This window comes from Pseudophryne corroboree, chromosome 5 (genome assembly GCF_028390025.1).
Source record: "Pseudophryne corroboree isolate aPseCor3 chromosome 5, aPseCor3.hap2, whole genome shotgun sequence".
Classification (NCBI taxonomy): Eukaryota; Metazoa; Chordata; class Amphibia; order Anura; family Myobatrachidae; genus Pseudophryne; species Pseudophryne corroboree.
In genome coordinates, this window is record NC_086448.1 from 698065295 (window position 1) to 698084581 (window position 19287).

The window sequence follows — 19287 nt, forward strand, 5'->3', positions numbered from 1 at the left end:
AACCCGACTTCCTCTGTCTGAGAGTAACCTGACTTCCTCTGACTGAGAGTAACCCGACTTCCTCTGACTGAGATTAACCCGACTTCCTCTGACTGAGAGTAACCCGACTTCCTCTGACTGAGAGTAACCTGACTTCCTCTGACTGAGAGTAGCTGGATTCCTCTGTCTGAGAGTAACCTGGCTTCCTCTGTCTGAGAATAATCTGACTTCCTCTGTCTGAGAGTAGCTAGCTTCGTCTGTCTGAGATTAACCCGACTTCCTCTGTCTGAGAGTAACCTGACTTCCTCTGTCTGAGAGTAACCTAACTTCCTCTGAGAGTAACCTGGCTTCCTCTGTCTGAGAATAACCTGACTTCCTTTGTCTGAGAGTAACCTGACTTTCTCTGTCTGAGAGTAACCTGACTTCCTCTGAGAGTAACCTGACTTCCTCTGTCTGAGAGTAACCTGGCTTCCTCTGAGAGTAACCTGATTTCCTCTGTCTGAGAGTAACCTGGCTTCCTCTGAGAGTAACCTGGCTTCCTCTGTCTAAGAATAACCTGACTTCCTCTGTCTCAGAGTAACCTGACTTCCTCTGGGAGTAACTTGGCTTCCTCTGTCTGAGAATAACCTGACTTCCTCTGTCTGAGAGTAACTTGACTTCCTCTGAGAGTATCCTGGCTTCCTCTGTCTGAGAATAACCTGACTTCCTCTGTCTGAGAGTAACTTGACTTCCTCTGAGAGTAACCTGGCTTCCCCTGTCAGAGATTAACCTGACTTCCTCTGCCTGAGAGTAGCTAGCTTCCTCTGTCTGAGATTAACCTGACTTCCTCTGTCTGAGAGTAGCCTGACTTCCTCTGAGAGTAACCTGGCTTCCTCTGTCTGAGAATAACCTGACTTCCTCTGTCTGAGAGTAACCTGACTTCCTCTGAGAGTAACCTGACTTCCTCTGTCTGAGAGTAGCTAGCTTCCTCTGACTGAGAGTAACCCGACTTCCTCTGTCTGAGAGTAGTTGGCTTCCTCTGTCTGAGAGCAACCCGACTTCCTCTGTCTGAGAGCAACCCGACTTCCTCTGTCTGAGAGCAACCCGGCTTCCTCTGTCTGAGAGTAACCTGACTTCCTCTGACTGAGAGTAACCCGACTTCCTCTGACTGAGAGTAACCCGACTTCCTCTGACTGAGAGTAGCTGGATTCCTCTGTCTGAGAGTAACCTGACTTCCTCTGTCTGAGAGTAATCCGACTTCCTCTGTCTGAGAGTAATCCGACTTCCTCTGACTGAGAGTAACCCGACTTCCTCTGTCTGAGAGTAACCTGACTTCCTCTGCTTGAGAGTAACCTGTCTTCTCCCATTTGTGTCCAGCAGTGGACAGAAGGAAATGTATGCCTTTGTTCAAGTTCTCCAGCATTGTACACGATATGCATGGCAGTCATTCTTCCATAAAATATGGCAAAAATTGAACAAGGTCACTTCACAATTTTAGTTCAAGTTAACACAAAATACTCCTATCAGGTCTTAACCTTAATTACACTGTGGTGAATATGTAAATGGGTTAAGATTTCCAAAGCCAAATTAATTACTTTCAGTTGTTCCATATTGGTATGGCTGTAGGTAAGCTTTGAGGACACCTACGGCAGTACGGATGGTGTAATGGTTAGCATTAACGCCTCGCAGCACTGAGGTCATGGGTTCGTTTCCCACCATGGCCTTAACTGTGCAGAGTTTATATATTCTCCCCGTACTTGCGTGGGTTCCCTCTGGGTACTCCGGTTTCCTCCCACAAGCCAAAAATATGCTGGTAGGTTAATTGGCTCCCAACAAAGTTAACCGTAGCGTGAATGTCTGTGTGTGTTCATGTGGTAGGGAATATAGATTGTAAGCTCCACTGGGGCAGGGTCTGATGTGAATGGGCAAATATTCTCTGTAAAGCGCTGCAGAATATAGGCCTAATTCAGAGTTGATTGCAGCAGCAAATTTGTTAGCAGTTGGGCAAAACCATGTGTACTGCAGGGGGGACAGATTTAACATGTGGAGAGAGAGTTAGATTTGGGTGGGGTGTGTTCAAACTGAAATCTAAATTGCAGTGTAAAAATAAAACAGCCAGTATTTACCCTGCACAGAAACAATATAACCCACCCAAATCTAACTCTCTCTGCAAATGTTATCTCTGCAACACCTGCAGTGCACATGAGGGGTCATTCAGATCTAATTGCTCGCTAGCGGTTTTTACAGCGCTGCAATCAGATCAGAACTGCACATGCGTATGCACCGCAATGTGCAGGCATGTCGCACGGGTACAAAGCGGATCGTTGCCTTGCAATGGGTTTTACGAAGAATCCATTTCCATGGGCGATCGCAAGCAGATTGACAGGAAGAAGGCGTTTGTGGGTGGCAACTGACCGTTTTCAGGAAGTGGTTGGAAAAATGCAGGCGTGTCCAAGCGTTTGCAGGGCGGGTGCCTGACGTCAATTCCGGCCCTGGACAGGCTGAAGTGATCGCAGCGGCCGAGTTAGTCCTGGGCTACTCAGAAACTGCACAAAGATTTTTTGTACCGCTCGGTTGCACATGCGATCGGACAGCTAAAATACACTCCCTGGTAGGCGGCGACTATGCGAACACAGGACTGCAAAAACCAGCTAGCGAGCGATAAGGTTTGAATTAGGCCCATGGTTTTGCCCAACAGCTAACAAATTTGCTGCTGTGATCAACTCTGAATTACCCCCTATGTGTGCACTACAGAGCCGGATTACGGGTATGGGGGGCCCGGGGCACTTCTGACAGTGGGCCCCTAATAAAGAGGCGGGTAGATGAAAATAAATAAATATATATATGTATATATATATATACAGTATACATGCACACACAGTATATCTATCCAAAAATAGGGACAGTATATTAAATAATCACATAGTATCCATCAACGTTTGGTGTGTGATTAGATGTCATTAAGTATTTGTAATATTTGTTTGTCATCCTAAAGACAGTGTATGACACACCCAAACGTTGATGGATACTATGAGATTATTTAAAATACTATTTTTCTACTTACAAAATCCTTGAAGTGCCATCCCTATTTTTGGATACGCGGCTGCAGTTTTACTGTATTGGACTTGGACACCGGGGTATTAACATTTAAATTTATTGAGTGCCGCACCTGTGTGTGTGTGTGTGTGTGTGTGTGTGTGTGTGTATATATATATATATATATATATATACATACAGTATTCACCGGCACTCACATACTTGGAAACAGCTTGCTCATGTCAGAATGTAACCATAACAATCCAGCAGTAACAGCACTCGGAGACCATGCAGAAAGAGAAACAAGGTGTATTTCACAACATTGACGTTTCGGAGCAGCGAGCCCCGTCCTCAGAATGTACACCACATCATGGTGTACATTCTGAGGACGAGGCTCGCTGCTCCGAAACGTCAATGTTGTGAAATACACCTTGTTTCTCTTTCTGCATGGTCTCCGAGTGCTGTTACTGCTGGATTGTTATATATATATATATATATATATATCTATCCTAGTGTGTATGGGCCTCGTCAGCTCCGCGCTATAGTAGTGTCAGTTATGGAAATCTGTTCTGTGCATGACCCGATTGAGAACGCATATACAGCTATTGCAGATCTGTGTGACACCATAGAACAGGTTATGCCCGGTGAACTAAAGGGCCCTACACACTGGCCGATGTGTGCGGCCAATATGAACAATCTCGAATCAACGATGAACGATGCGCGGCCCCGCGGTTGTTCATCGTTGGTGCCAGCTCGTTTATATCTGCAAGCCAATATGGACAATATAGTCCATATTAGCATGCAGGGCTATAGGGCCGGGAGACGTCAGGGGGTAAAGAAACATCACTCACCCCTTCACAACCCCCCCCCCCCCCCCCCAACTTCCATGTCGTCCGTCGGCTGTATCGGCCGTTGGGCACCTCGGCAGCAGATCGGCTAGTGTGTAGGGCCCATTAGATGAGAGAGGGTTGGGGTGTTCCACAGAAAACATGTGTTTGTGACAGACGGAAACGAGAAACCAGTTGCATATAGTGAGCCTGTTCTAGTCATATTATTTGCTGATGTCTCATAGCAATAGATACATGATAACGACGGTAGCAGCACTTGCAGGCCACTTGTGATTGCGTGTTTGTGAATGTACCCCGCTACTCATTTGCTCATGAGATATAGGGGTTATTCAGCTTGGATCGCAGTGTACCGAAAATCGCTCAATTGCTGCAGCCACACAGTGCATGCGTTCACATTCACAAGTGTGATCATATCCCTGAGCAACTGTCAGCGGCGGCCGTAAAGGGGGTGTGTGGTGCCATTTCGCCGTTGTGCCGGAGTGATCCGGCCAACTCAGCCGTGGCCAGACCATTTTTTATTGGGGGGGGGTGCGTGACGTCACACGCAGCCGCTCAGATTAAAAACATGCCCACAGTGTGGCCACAATTCATTCAACAGCAATGTAAATGCGTTTGCAGCCACTTGGCAAAGGGTAGTGTGCTGGGCGGCCCCCAGCATAGGATAGAAACAGTTGCAGATTCTGCTTAGTAGCAGAATCTGCAATTCAACCTAAATTGGGTCCACAGGACAGGATGCGTCAAGCATCTCATTCTGCATGTGATGCACCCCATCCCCGCCAGTGATCACAAGAATATCAGCTTTTAATAACGCTGCATCTGTTATCTTTTAAAAAAAACAACAACACACAGTTGTTCCTTAAGTAGTTTTAGCTAGTAATCTCCGTTCTTCCCCTACTTCCATGCTAACTTGTACCCAGCACAGAGCATCTTGTACCTTAGTGATGTCTTTAGTTCCAACATTTTTGTTTTTTCTCTATCCCTGCCATCAGCGTACATCCCCCTATATCCTGGTGTAAGATGACTCTCAATTTAACTGAAACGTTCCAACTGATGTGACTTTATTTTTTTAGTTTGAAGATGGAGCCAAAGAACAAAGGTCTGAAGCAACAGCAGCAGCAGCACAAGAAGTTACTAGCGGCCATGCTATCTCAGGACTCGTTTGACTCCGTCCACAGCACAGCGGCGTCTCTCACAGAGGAAGATATAGATAATGAGGATGATGCAATGGAACTGCTAGGTAATTTATAAAGTCACTCACTTATTTATAGAGTGCTTAGATGGAGAAGAGATTTGTTCTCTTGTTAACTAGGTAGAGTATAGGTAGGGTCACAGTGTGTAGTCTGATCCCTTCTCTCTGATTTTTCAAGGTATATATTTCATTTTGTTGGAAATTGTGGACTACAAGGTGCAAATGCGGTCTCTGTGCATACATACTATAGGAGGCATGTGTAGCTACTTAGGGGTTAATTCAGACTGGCGATCGCAGTCTGAATTTCTTTGTAGAGTGCCCCCCCCCCCCGGAGCCTAGTGAGATGCTAAAAGCATCTTAGGGCTGCCATCGCCTCTGTCTGATTGACAGGTGGTTGCGGGGCGGGAGGGGGCGTGCCAACGGCGTTAGAACGCCGCTGGAGGGGCGCGGTCCGGACAATACAGGCATGTCCGGACTGCTGTGAGAGTGGGCCGCGGTGGCTGCGGGACGTCACACGCAGCTGCTGTGACCCGGGATGCAGCGGGTAGCTCCCTGCCAGCACGCAGGAGCTGTGCGATGCTTTTGCACCCGTGCGGAGGGGGGGGGGGCAGAGCCAGACATGCGGGGCGGACTAGCCCTGTGCTGGGCGTCCCCCCACCATGTCTGAGAAACTGATCGTAGATGTGCTAAATTTAGCACATCTATGATCACATCTTAATTAGGCCCTTAGACATTTGCGCAGTTGAGAAACATCACCCATTTGCGCACATATTGGCATTGGGTCCAAATCAGAACTCTATGCGGCTGATTCAGAGGTGGGAGCTGATGACACAGCTGATGCGTTTCTGTATGCAGCAGCTGTGCGACATTATGCAGAACAGTTCAAGAAATATGTTGTGATTCCGCACCAATATGTGAATAAGATTTAGTTGTTGTTAAACAACCAACATTGACAATGTGAAGGGGTGAAGTACCCCAAAGTTGTCGAATTGGCGGAGCACCCTGAATCAGTAAGTATAAATGGAATACAAAAGAAGAAGGAGAAGACTCTTTTTTTGGGTGCACTCTTGAAAGATAGAAGATAAATGTTACATGATGAGTGTTAAAAAATAACTTTTATTTGGTAGCTTTAATATATTTTTAGTGTATCCAGGTACAGAAATGCAAAATTGATGCTAATAACAAGAAACAAGATTCAAACAATACAAGTATTCAAATTCTGGTCATTGGTCTAGAACAGGGGTGGGGAACCTTTTTTCTACCAAGGGCCATTTGGATATTTATAAAATCCTTCGGGGGCCATACAAAAATTCTCAACGCAAAAATTACCCTGCCCCACAGTAGGTCTGCCCCTTAGAGGTAGCCAAAAAAAATGGGTGTGGCCAATTAAAATGGGACGTGATACACATATGCCCCCAATAGTGCAGTGCCAGATCCACAATTGCCCCCACAGTGCCATATCCACAATTGCCCCCACAGTGCCAGATCCACAATTGCCCCCACAGTGCCAGGTATACAAATGCCCCCACAGTGCCAGGTATACAAATGCCCCCACAGTGCCAGGTATACAAATGCCCCCACAGTGCCAGGTATACAAATGCCCCCACAGTGCCAGATCCACAAATGCCCCCACAGTGCCAGGTATACAAATGCCCCCACAGTGCCAGATCCACAAATGCCCCCACAGGCCCCCCCCCCCCAGCCCCCCCCACCCCCCCACTGTGCTGCTCACCGCTGCTGCTTCATCCGGCGGCGTGTCTCGGGTGTCAGGACAGGGAGGAGAGCGCGGCTTTGTCGGGCGGTGGCGTGTAGGACCTCAAACCAGTCGCCGGTTCGTGAGCCAATCAGAGCTCACAGACCGGCAGCAGCGGATCCTGATTGGCTGCCGGTCCGCGAGCTATGATTGGCTCGCGAACCGGCGGCTGATTTGAGATCTTACCCTCTGCTGCCGCCGAACATAGTAGCTGCGCTCTCCTCCCTGCCTTGACAGCTGAGACACACCGCCGCCGGACTGAGCGGCGGCGTGTCTCACTGACCACAAGCGGGTGGGCCGGAACAAACGGCTTTGCGGGCCTTATGTGGCCCGCGGGCCGGAGGTTCCCCACCCCGGGTCTAGAAAGTCCGTGATCTAGGGCTACATAGTTATAATATATTGTTGATCACTTTGACTGACTGAGATTAATAGTTAATTAGTGTGATAAAACCCACACTGGGTCAGTAGGTGTCTGGTTCATGCAAGGTATCTTAGATAGTAGTACTTATGAATTCAATATCTTAGGAGTGACCTTATATACCCCAAGCAGGACAAAAGGAGAGGGGGAAGGGACGCACACTGAGATTAGGGAAGAAGTATAGATAATAAGTGCCAGAATAGTCTGGCTGGTATATAGAGTGGAGCAATCGAGATACTCCGTGCCTAATATTGGCAGTAGAATCACCACTTCTCTTCCTTCCTACTTATCTAACAGTACGAGGGTCGACTCTATACTAGCCAGACTATTCTGGCACTTATTATCTATACTTCTTCCCCAATCTCAGGCTACATTCCTTTTGTCCTGCTTGGGTTATATAAGGTCACCCCTAAGATATTGAATTCATAAGTACTAAAATCTAAGATACCTTGCGTGAACCAAACACTTACTAACCCAGTGTTGTTTCTAACACTAAAAACTATTTATCTTGGTCAGAAAAAATGATCAATCTATTATACCTATGTAGACCTAGATCACGGTCACGGACCTTCTAGACCACTGACCAGAATTTTAATACTTGTATTGTTTGAATCTTGTTTCATCACTTTTGTATTTTTGTACCTGGATACACGAAAAATATATTAAAGATACCAAATAAAAGTTACACTCATCATGTAACATTTATCTTCTATCTTTTAACACTGCACCCAAAAAAGAGTCGTCGTCTTCTTGTTTTGTATGACATTATGCAGAAGCCAAACGAAGGAGGAGGCATACAGTAAGTGAAAAGTCTCCTACTGCTGCCTAATGGGCGTAATTCAGACTTGATCGTAGCAGCAAATTTGTTAGCAGTTGGGCAAAACCATGTGCACTGCAGGGGGGGGCAGATATAACATGTGCAGAGAGAGATAGATTTGGGTGGGGTGTGTTCAATCTGAAATCTAAATTGCAGTGTAAAAATAAAGCAGCCAGTATTTACCCTGCACAGAAACAAAATAACCCACCCAAATCTAACTCTCTCTGCAAATGTTATATCTGCCCCCCCCCCCCCCCTGCAGTGCACATGGTTTTGTCCACCTGCTAACAAATTTGCTGCTGCGTTCAAGTCTGAATTACCCGCAATGCTTGCTCATGTTTTTGCATCTTTCCTTATTGTATCACATAGAATTGAAACTAGTGTACAGTCCATGGAGACATCTGCATTTCTATTCATCTTTGATGCGTCTATGAACATTCCCTGTACATAGGGGGTAATTCCAAGTTGATCGCAGCAGGAAATTTTTTAGCAGTTGGGCAAAACCATGTGCACTGCAGGGGGGGGGGGGCAGATATAACATATGCAGAGAGAGATTTGGGTGGGGTGTGTTCAAACTGAAATCTAAATTGCAGTGTAAAAATAAAGCAGCCAGTATTTACCCTGCACAGAAACAAAATAACCCACCCAAATCTAACTCTCTCTGCAAATGTTATATCTGCCCCCCCTGCAGTGCACATGGGCCCTCATTCCGAGTTGTTCGCTCTGAGTTTTTCATCGCATCGCAGTGAGAATTCTCTTAGTGCGCATGCGCAATGTTCGCACTGCGACTGCGCCAAGTAACTTTACTATGAAGAAAGTAAGTTTACTCACGGCATTTTCATCGCTCCGACGTTCGCATTGTGATTGACAGGAAATGGGTGTTACTGGGCGGATGCACGGCGTTTTAGGGGCGTGTGGATGGAAACGCTACCGTTTCCGGAAAAAACGCAGGAGTGGCCGGAGAAACGGTGGGAGTGCCTGGGCGAACGCTGGGTGTGTTTATGACGTCAGCCAGGAACGAAAAGCACTGAACTGATCGCACAGGCAGAGTAAGTCTGAAGCTACTCAGAAACTGCTAACTCGTTTGTAATCGCAATATTGCGCGTATGTCGGTCGCAATTTTAAGAAGCTAAGATTCACTCCCAGTAGGCGGCGGCTTAGCGTGTGTAACTCTGCTACATTCGCCTTGCGAGCGAACAACTCGGAATGAGGGCCATGGTTTTGCCCAACTGCTAAAAAATTTCCTACTGCGATCAACTTGGAATTACCCCCATTGTATCAGTTATTCTCCTCTGCAACAGTAGTTCCCTGAAGCTTATTAAATACCGGAGTGAATAAACATTTTATTGAGAATCCATCTACAAATTAGTTTAGGTCTTTAGTATTACTAGAATCAGAAGCCTGCAGGTGTTTCACTGCGGTGTATACACAATAAGTACTTCATACATACAATAAGACACACTGTATAACATATTTATAGCCTGTGTACTCTGGTGTCATCTTTATTTCAGTCACTAAACTCATAGAATATTAGTTTGACACAAAATTTTGGTGTATATTTGTTGTTCCCTGGACAGTGAATAGATTATTTAATATTCAGGATACAATGTAGTTTTGTCATTAACATATTATGTGCTGGTTCAATAGCCTTAACGTTTTCATTTGGTAGTAAATAATAATCTATGATTTAAAGCATGAATGAATAATATAGCAAATACATGGAAATGCTTACCTGCTATATCTGTTATGGTGCATTGGTGCCCTCTTGTGGACAAGTACTACATTGCAACTATATTGTAATTATAAAAATGAAAAAAAACACAAAATTGGGCGCTAATGTTTATGTTGGATGGTAGCCGCACATTCCTGGGGCCTGGTTTCTCTGCCTCCACTTAATAGAACAAAATAGAAACAAATTGAAACTGCGCAAATCATCCATATAGGGACATTTATTCACTATCACAATATATAAAAACAATTGTACAATTACCGGCCGGATTTCAATATACTAAAGCATAAAACAATAAGTATACTAATTAATATCCTCAATGACTCCTAAAAAAAATAAAATTAACACACGTATAATTTTTTTAAAATGAAAAACTATTTGGCACATATGGTCGTTTCACTGATTTATATAACCATTCATAGATGACTCCTGTAACCTTGCAGGCGTCCCTGCAATTCACAGCAAATAATTAAATGTCCGCAGGACTCGTTAGTATAACGGCAAAGCAATGTTAGGATTCACTTGTTATACCCCTATATCTCTGGAGTTATACTGAATAACAGTCACTTGTGATGAAATGTCCCGGCCGGCCAAACTATTAACAGGACATCCTATGGGCATATTTGCATGATGGCTTACTAATTACTCGGCACCCGGACATCCGGACCTCAGTGCTAAGGGGGAATAGGGAGTGCGCTCCCAGACCAGAGTGTTTTTAATAGCCATTTAGTGATTAGAGACTGCCTTCTAACTAATACCCTAGTGCTAAAGGGAACTACATTTACAAGCTTACTATAACCGCATTACTAATACCGCTTTGCTGACCTATTGTTCGTGGGACATTTCGTCACAAGTGACTGTTATTCAGTATAACCCCAGAGATATAGGGGTATAACAAGTGAATCCTAACATTGCTTTGCCGTTATACTAACGAGTCCTGCGGACATTTAATTATTTGCTGTGCATTGCAGGGACGCCTGCAAGGTTACAGGAGTCATCTATGAATGGTTATATAAATCAGTGAAACGACCATATGTGCCAAATAGTTTTTCTTTTTAAAAAAATTTATACATGTGTGTTAATTTTCTTTTTTTTAGGAGTCATTGAGGATATTAATTAGTATACTTATTGTTTTATGCTTTAATATATTGAAATCCGGCCGGTAATTGTACAATTGTTTTTATATATTGTGATAGTGAATAAATGTCCCTATTTGGATGATATGCGCAGTTCCAATTTGTTGCTATATTGCAATTAAGCAGACTAAAAGGTTTGTAAAGTTAAACAGAAACAAAGGGCCTAATTCATAGTTGATTTCAGAAGCAAACTTGTTAGCAGTTGGGCAAAACCATGTGCACTGCAGGGGAGGCAGATATGTGCAGAGAGAGTTAGATTTGGGTGTGGTGTGTTCAAACTGAAATCTAAATTGCAGTGTAAAAATAAAGCAGCCAGTATTTACCCTGCAAAGAAACAAAATAACCCACCCAAATCTAACTCTCTCTGCAAATGTTATATCTGCCCCCCCCCCCCCCCCCCCTGCAGTGCACATGGTTTTGCCCAACTTCTAACAAATTTTCTGCTGCGATCAACTATGAATTACCCCCATAGAATGTGATGGCAGATAAGAACCACTTGGTCCACCTAGTCTGCCCATGTACACGCACACACTTAATAATAATAATAATAATTTTATTTATATAGCGCTCTTTCTCCAATAGGATTCAAGGCGCTTAACAGATACATAGCATAATATAGTACAGAAAATAATGAAGTACAGACCAGCTTTTCATAAAATACAGAAGCATGAAGATACTAAAGGGACATTATGGAATTGCTTGAGTAAACAGGAAAGTCTTGAGTCTACTTTTGAAGGATTCTATAGTTGGGGCCTCTCGCACTGTGCGGGGAAGTGAGTTCCATAGAGTCAGAGCTGCTTGACTAAAAGCTCGATCCCCAGATAAATTACGGGAGATTCTAGGTACTGCTAAAAGTCCTTTCATCTACAGCTCGCAGTAATCGAGTGGGGCAGTATGGGATCAGAAGCTGCTTCAGGTACCTTGGGCCCTGGTCATGTATTGCTTTGAAGCTCAGTAAGCCAATCTTGAAGCTTATTCACCATCTTACAGGCAGCCAGTGAAGGGAGTAGAGGATGGGTGTTATGTGGCTAGAAAGGGGCTGGTTGGTTAACAGCCTGTCAGCTGTGTTTTGCACCAGCTGTAAGCGGTGCAATTCTTTAGTTGGGAGACCAAGGTAGAGGACATTACAGTAGTCTAATCAAGATGATACAAATGCATGGATGATTTTTGGCAGATCATCTGAGGGAATTAAGTGCTTGATTCTGGCTATGTTCCTCAGGTGAAAGAATGAGGATTTGATTGTGGCTGATATCTGATGTTTAAGTGTCAAGCCATTGATAAAGCCTAATATTTATCTTACTTAATACCCTCTAAAAGGTGGAAGAACACAGTACGCTATTGGCGTATGGTATACCGTAAGGGTACGCACGTTGCGTAACAATCGCTTAGCCGTAGTCGAGACGCTCGAGCGTCACGTTCGCTCACGGCCAAGAGATCACAGGCAGGCACGCTATAGGCTGCCGACTAACGTAATGATATGCTATTAACGTAGCGGACGCTTGGGACCACAAGGAGATCACAAGCGGCGCTGATGCTCACAATGTTAAACCTTTATAACTATACCATAAACAATGTATTTATGCAATAAACCTTGGTGCAATGATAGGGTGTAAATGTAACACAGTGTAACCTTATTAACTTGAAAGCTGTATGAGCGTCTCCGACGCTCTGAGAAATACTTAGAAATATAATAAATACACAGATGCCGGTATTAGGTTCTAACACCTTATATGAACGTTCTTATTTGCAAAAGAATAATACAATACAAGTCATACACTACCAAAATAACATCGACTACCTAACCAGAAAACTACACATGAAATACAATAGCAGTACAATAACACTTAAGAGAAAGAGAGAGAAAGAGGAGAAGAGAGAGAGAGAGATATGGCTCACAATAACAATAAAGGCAATATGGTTGCGGAGAAACTTACGCTCAAGGGAAACAATCGCATGCGCCTCTGGATATCCAGCTCCCGATTATCAGTGGTGAGAACCGTTGAAGAGAATAGAGAGCTGGCCCAGATCGGCTTGTCCTTTTATACCCTACACATAATACAGTACAATGGACCCTATATTCTTAGTGTTCATTGGACACAGGAATTCGTCTTCGCATTATAACAAAAGGTCATAGGTTGATTCATACAGGTGGGCTGTGACTATTTCCAACTGCTCAGGTGGGTGGGAAACTAGGTTTCCCGCCGCATGGATAATAAAGTGCAAATAATAGCAAATGTCCATAAACTTCTTATGTCCATAACTATTCGCACGAGCGATTAATCTGCTTCAAACCAACACCGGAATATTGCTAATTAAATACTCTTGCGATGGATACTAAACACCACTGTATAACCTCTGTCTGACCCTTCGTATCAAACAAAGAGGGATCTCTTTGTCTATGAACATGCTACATTAACTAAACTTTCAGATTCTATCAAAGGGACCATAATCTACAAAATACATTATATAGTTAAAATATGTTACGAACGAGTCGCCCGCTAGACGCACATAAACTTTACCGTAAATGCGCACACCGTGCGCCTGCGGGTGCCCGCAGCGGCGAGTATGCGCACGCACGGCAGGGCTCATGAACGTGCAACAGGCACTCGCATGAGGTGCAAATATGGCAGTGTGTAGCGTGATATTTTTCTGACTTTGACAGTCCACCCTTTGGCAGTCACCAATAACTGCCACTTTCTAAAACATTTCAAAACGAGAAAAATATATATGTCATGTGTTAATATTTCTATGGTTGGGTAGGGGAGGAGAGGAGAAGGTGAGAAAAGGGTATGACCTAGTGAGATAGCAGAAGCATGTGTGTATGAATCCATGTTTGGGGGGTCATGTATCATCGTGCCGTACGTGTTTTAAATCAAGCTTCGAGGTATTGCGAAGTATACATTTGAATTCCTTCTTATCCCGTGGTACGGGTCTGTGGATGGGCTGTCAAACTTTACCGAGCTCTTTTCGGCTTTTAGTTGCAACAAAATGGGGGAGCACATTTTAGTTGATGATACATGAATGGGGGAATATGTGAGTGCTGATATCTGTGCCTGTTTTCCCTATCGACTATGTGCGTCATTACCTGAAGGTTGTAGAGATGAAGATAAAGAACACTTATGGTAAATGCATTGATAAACTATGTGAGTTTAATATACATTTGCCGATTGAGGTCTTGTCTTGTCTTGTCTTGTCTTGAAGTACATGTTGACTGTAGTCTCTTTGTGCTTTTGCTAATAAACGTAAGCAAAGCTTTATCAATGTCCATAGACTTACAAAAAGTGTTGGGCTAGCGTAAAATTAAAAGTACTAGGGATATGGGGGGTCTATGGCATAGTCCATCAGTTGTCTGTGTAAGAGGTTGTCAAACTTCTTCTTTAGTCCATCTGTTGTCTGCATACAAGGTCGTCAAATTCCTCTTCCAAGTGGGTCTTTTTACCTTGGAGAAAAACGAGAAACAGGTGAAAGAAACGGACCGTGGAATCACATTTTCATCACAACATTGTCTCTATCGTTGGGTCATAAATCACATCAGTCGTTGTTATTACAGTATCTTCACTCCTTAAACTCATCACTCGGGCGCTACGTTTACACTTTGTTAAAACCCGAACGCATCTAAATATCAGACCGACCAATATGATGACACCCAGAACACACAAAAGGAATTTCCCTACATCCATGATAATTCCTTGAGCCCATTCTCCTAAACCAGAGAACCAATTTCGCGGGTTCAACCATGACACCCAACTGGTCAGCTCATTACCCACAGCGGCCAGTGTGAGATTGTGTTTCCTTCGGAACTCCCATTTTAACTGGAGAATATCGTTCATCTTTTGGTCTATGACCTCGACCGGGTCCTCGGTGCTGTTTGTGATATACGTGCAGCACTTTATTCCATACTGAGTTGCTAGGGTGACACAATACCCACCCGTCACAGCAGTGAGATAATTGAGAATCATCCTATGCTGAACCAGTTCTGTTTTATAAGCTTGGAGCTCCCTTCCAGTATACCTGAATGTGTCATCATACATTTCAGTGATATTGTCTAATAAATTTGCAAGCGCAGATATATATTTATAATTTATCACTCCTCTGGCGGTACGAGTGATATCTAACGCGATTAGGAATTGAATCCCGGTGGATTCACTGATCAGGTCAGAGGCCGGATGCTCTGTTCTCTCTATCAGGTGCCGTTTAACGATGTGCTCGTAATGAGTGTGAGTATAAGGAGCTTGGGCACTGCGGTAAATATCCTTCATTTTAGTGTGGGATACGGTCATTACCTCAGGCAGTACTTTTCCAATATAACATAACCCTTCTGAGTTTGGGGCAAGCCACTTATACGCCTTCCTCCCGCATATGAAATATGCATCATCGGGGAGAACATATGGGACGGAGTAGGACATAACCATATTACACATTTTCCATATGAAATTTCCTAACCCTAATTCTCCCATCTGTTTACTACACGTATCAGTTTGTATGATATGTGCACAGTATCCTGGTGATACCTCTCCAACTCTCATGGACTTCCTAGGGTATACCTATATCGGAAATATTTTCCACTACCAGCTATGTGGCGTATAAGTTCTGTATCTGTTGGCATTCTATCGGCTCTGTATGAAAAGGTCATGGTTTGGTTATTCCATGACACTTCCCAATTTCCCGGCTTTCGGGGATTGGAAATGTTAAAACATACTAGGGATCTATCCACATGGTATTAGTGGAGCTTCAAACTAGGAGGACTGGAGATATTAAACCTCCTGTCCACCGGCCTCCCACCACTTAGCTCAAGTACCTCCCCTATAGTTAAAGGGAAGGGCACTAATCCTGATTTGCTATGGCCTTGAGGTACTTGAGAGCATACCCAACAATCTGTCTGATTTAACACTATACCCACTAAGGAGTGATAGTCACTCAATGGATGCCGGTCCATGTGGATATTAAAACTAGATTGGCATTTCTTGATACACCCATCCTCAACTACACTGTCACAGAGCCTACAGATACAGTTCTCTTCAGCTAACAATCCTTCACAATTTCTTCTATTGTCAATGCTACCAGATCGTTTTCTGATACTCGCCTTTACTCGGTGATTATGTTGTTCTTGGAAATCTACGCCTCCATTTCTGTCATCAGAACCCATTCCAGAACCTCTCTCGACCTCCATGGTACTCTCGCCGGAACAGACTGCTCTGGTCAACATCATGGTCAACAGGAAAATCCGGATCACAGTCTCTTGGGGCAAGTCCATCTTATAGGAGGAAATGGAGAAGAATGAGAAGGGGGAAAGAAATAATTGAGGGAGATGGGATGGGAAGTGGAGAAAAACAATAAAAGGGAACAGGGGATCGACAACTGCCTCCGATCTTATTATTTTCAATGCTCAGGTGCCGTCTCAGTCCTCCTGAAACGGACACTCCAGTGATACAACTTCCTCTACCGTCTGTTCTTTATCACGGGACCTCTCTGGATCAGCAACCTTCTTACAATGGGACGAATGAACCCAAGTCTCTCTCTCGGCAACCTTCAATGCTGTCGTGCTAATCAATAAGACTTGGTATGGTCCTTCCCATCTGTCAATAAGGCAACCTGAGCGTAGAAAATTCCGTATCATTACATAATCCCCAGGTTCAATGTCATGACAATTACTATCTGGCAAATCAGGAATCACTAACTTCAGATTGTCATTCTGATTCCTTAGCTGTTTACTCATGTTAACCAGGTATTTTACAGTCACTTCATTGTTACACTTCAAATCATCCTGAGGGTTAATCATAACATGCGGTTGTCGACCAAACAGAACTTCAAAGGGGGACAGATTAAGAGGGGACCTGGGAGTGGTTCTGATGCTGTATGGTACAATGGGTAAAGCTTCTGGCCATGTCAATCCTGTTTCTGCCATAACTTTGCTCAGTTTATTTTTAATAGTGCTGTTCACTCTTTCCACCTTCGCACTCGCCTGGGGGCGATATGGAGTGTGCAGCTTACTATCAATTCCCATCAACTTACACATTCCTTGAAAGACATCACCTGTAAAATGGGTACCCCTATCACTTTCAATTATTCTAGGGATACCATATCTACACACAAATTCCTGCACAATTTTCTTAGCAGTAAACATAGCGGTATTTGTGGCCGCCGGAAATGCTTCGACCCAATTTGAAAACACATCTATACAAACAAGTACATATTTCAAATTTCGACAAGGGGGTAATTGTATAAAATCAATCTGTATTACCTGAAAAGGGCCGCCTGTAGGTGGGATATGGGATGGTTCTGTTGGTATTGCCTTTCCGATGTTCTTCCTCAAGCAGGTAAGGCATGACATCGCTCTCTTACCTGCATGGGATGAGAATCCTGGGGCGCACCAATATGCTCTTACCAACTTGCACATTCCCTCCTTGCCCAGATGAGTCAGCCCATGTGCTGCTTCAGCTAAACATGGAAGGTATGCTCTGGGTGCCACTGGTTTACCCTGTCCATCTGTCCAGAGTCCTGAGGACTCCTGGCCATATCCTTTTGACCTCCAAACTGCCTTTTCCTGTGTGGAACACAAATTTTGCATTTCACACAACTTCTGTGTGTTGATGGTATTGAATACCATCAGTTGTGTGGTGTCTGTCTGTCTGGGGGTACCAGCTGCTAACTTAGCAGCTTCGTCTGCTCGGCTGTTACCAAGTGATACTGGGTCTTGGCTATATGTATGTGCTTTACACTTGATAACAGCCACTCTGTCAGGTTCCTGTATCGCTGTTAGAAGTCTTTTGATGTGAGGTGCATGCGCTATCGGTGTACCAGCTGCCGTCATGAAATTTCTGAGGCGCCATAGGGCTCCGAAATCATGGACTACCCCGAAGGCGTATCTAGAATCGGTGTAGATATTGGCTGACTTTCCCTTAGCCAATTCACATACTCTGGTTAGGGCAACCAGTTCAGCAACCTGGGCTGAGTGAGGTGGGCCTAGCGGTTCTGCTTGCCTTGGTCATCTACGACTGCGTATCCAGTACACAAGTCTCCTGAGTCCGTCTGTCTGTGACAACTACCGTCAGTGTAGAAAGTGAAATCTACATCTTCCAGTGGGTTGTCACTGATGTCAGGCCTTGCTGTGAAATTTTGGGTCAAATATTCCATACAATCATGTGTGTCATCCCTTGTATTAAATCCTCCTACCCCATCACTCTCATCCTCCACCCTTTGTGCCTGTCCAGGCACACCTGGGAGATACGTTGCAGGATTTAATGCACTGCATCTCCTTATGGTGATGTTTACGGGGGCCATTAATGCCAATTCCCATCTTGTAAACCGCGCTGATGAGATGTGCCTGGTTTGGGCAGAATTCAGCAAGGCTGACACTGCATGTGGCGCATGAATTGTGAGGTTGTGTCCTAGCACTACATCTTCGCTTTTTGTGACTAGCAATGCTATCGCAGCAACACTTCGCAAGCATGTAGGGAGGGATCGCGCTACCGTATCTAGCTGAGCGCTGTAGTATGCTACCGGCCTGCTGGTATCACCGTGCTTTTGGGTTAGGACGCCTGCCGCGCAACCAGCACTTTCTGTTCCGTACAGCTCAAAGGGTTTCCCATAGTCTGGCATACCTAATGCTGGCGCCTGCGTTAGGCACTGTTTGAGTCTCTCAAATGCCATCTCGGATTCGTCTGTATTCGAAATCCGATCAGGTTTGTTTGATGAAACCATCTCCTGCAAAGGTAATGCTAGAATGGAAAACCCTGGGATCCAGTTACGGCAATACCCACACATTCCTAAAAACGTTCTGATTTGTTGCTGGGTTTGTGGCAGAGTCATGTCTCTAATTGCTTGAATTCTATCAGCGGTCAGGTGTCTCAGTCCTTGTGTTAGACAGTGTCCCAGATATTTTACTTTAGGCTGGCATAATTGTAGTTTGTCTTTGGAAACCTTGTGTCCTGTGTCTGAAAGATGAAACAGGAGCTGTTTCGTATCCTTCAGGGACGCTTCCAGTGAATCTGAACACAGTAGTAAATCGTCCACATACTGTATCAATATTGATCCACTCTCTGGTTGGAAAGACTGTAAACAATCATGCAAAGCCTGTGAAAATATACTTGGACTGTCTATGAAACCTTGTGGTAATCGAGTCCATGTGTATTGGACTCCTCTGTATGTAAATGCAAACAAATATTGGCTGTCAGGATGCAGGGGTACCGAGAAAAAGGCGGAGCAGAGGTCAATAACAGTGAAAAATTTCGCAGTGGGAGGGATCTGCATAAGGATGACAGCTGGATTTGGCACTACGGGGAACTGACTCTCAACTATTTTGTTAATCCCCCTTAGATCTTGTACTAGCCTGTAACCCCTCCCCCCACTCTTTTTCACAGGGAAGATGGGACTATTGGCAGTGCTGGATGTTCTTACCAGAAT

At 44.4% G+C, this 19287-nt stretch overlaps 1 protein-coding gene across 5 annotated transcripts in view; it reads left to right on the forward strand.

Annotated features, from left to right (window-relative positions):
• C5H8orf34 (chromosome 5 C8orf34 homolog) overlaps nt 1–19287 on the forward strand; it is a 603368-nt gene that overhangs the window by 261349 nt on the left and 322732 nt on the right. For all 5 annotated transcript variants that reach the window (XM_063923877.1, XM_063923875.1, XM_063923876.1 and 2 more), the window contains one exon: nt 4913–5079. In XM_063923877.1, coding sequence (XP_063779947.1) covers nt 4913–5079 — 167 coding nt within the window. The remainder of the gene's footprint in view (nt 1–4912; nt 5080–19287) is intronic.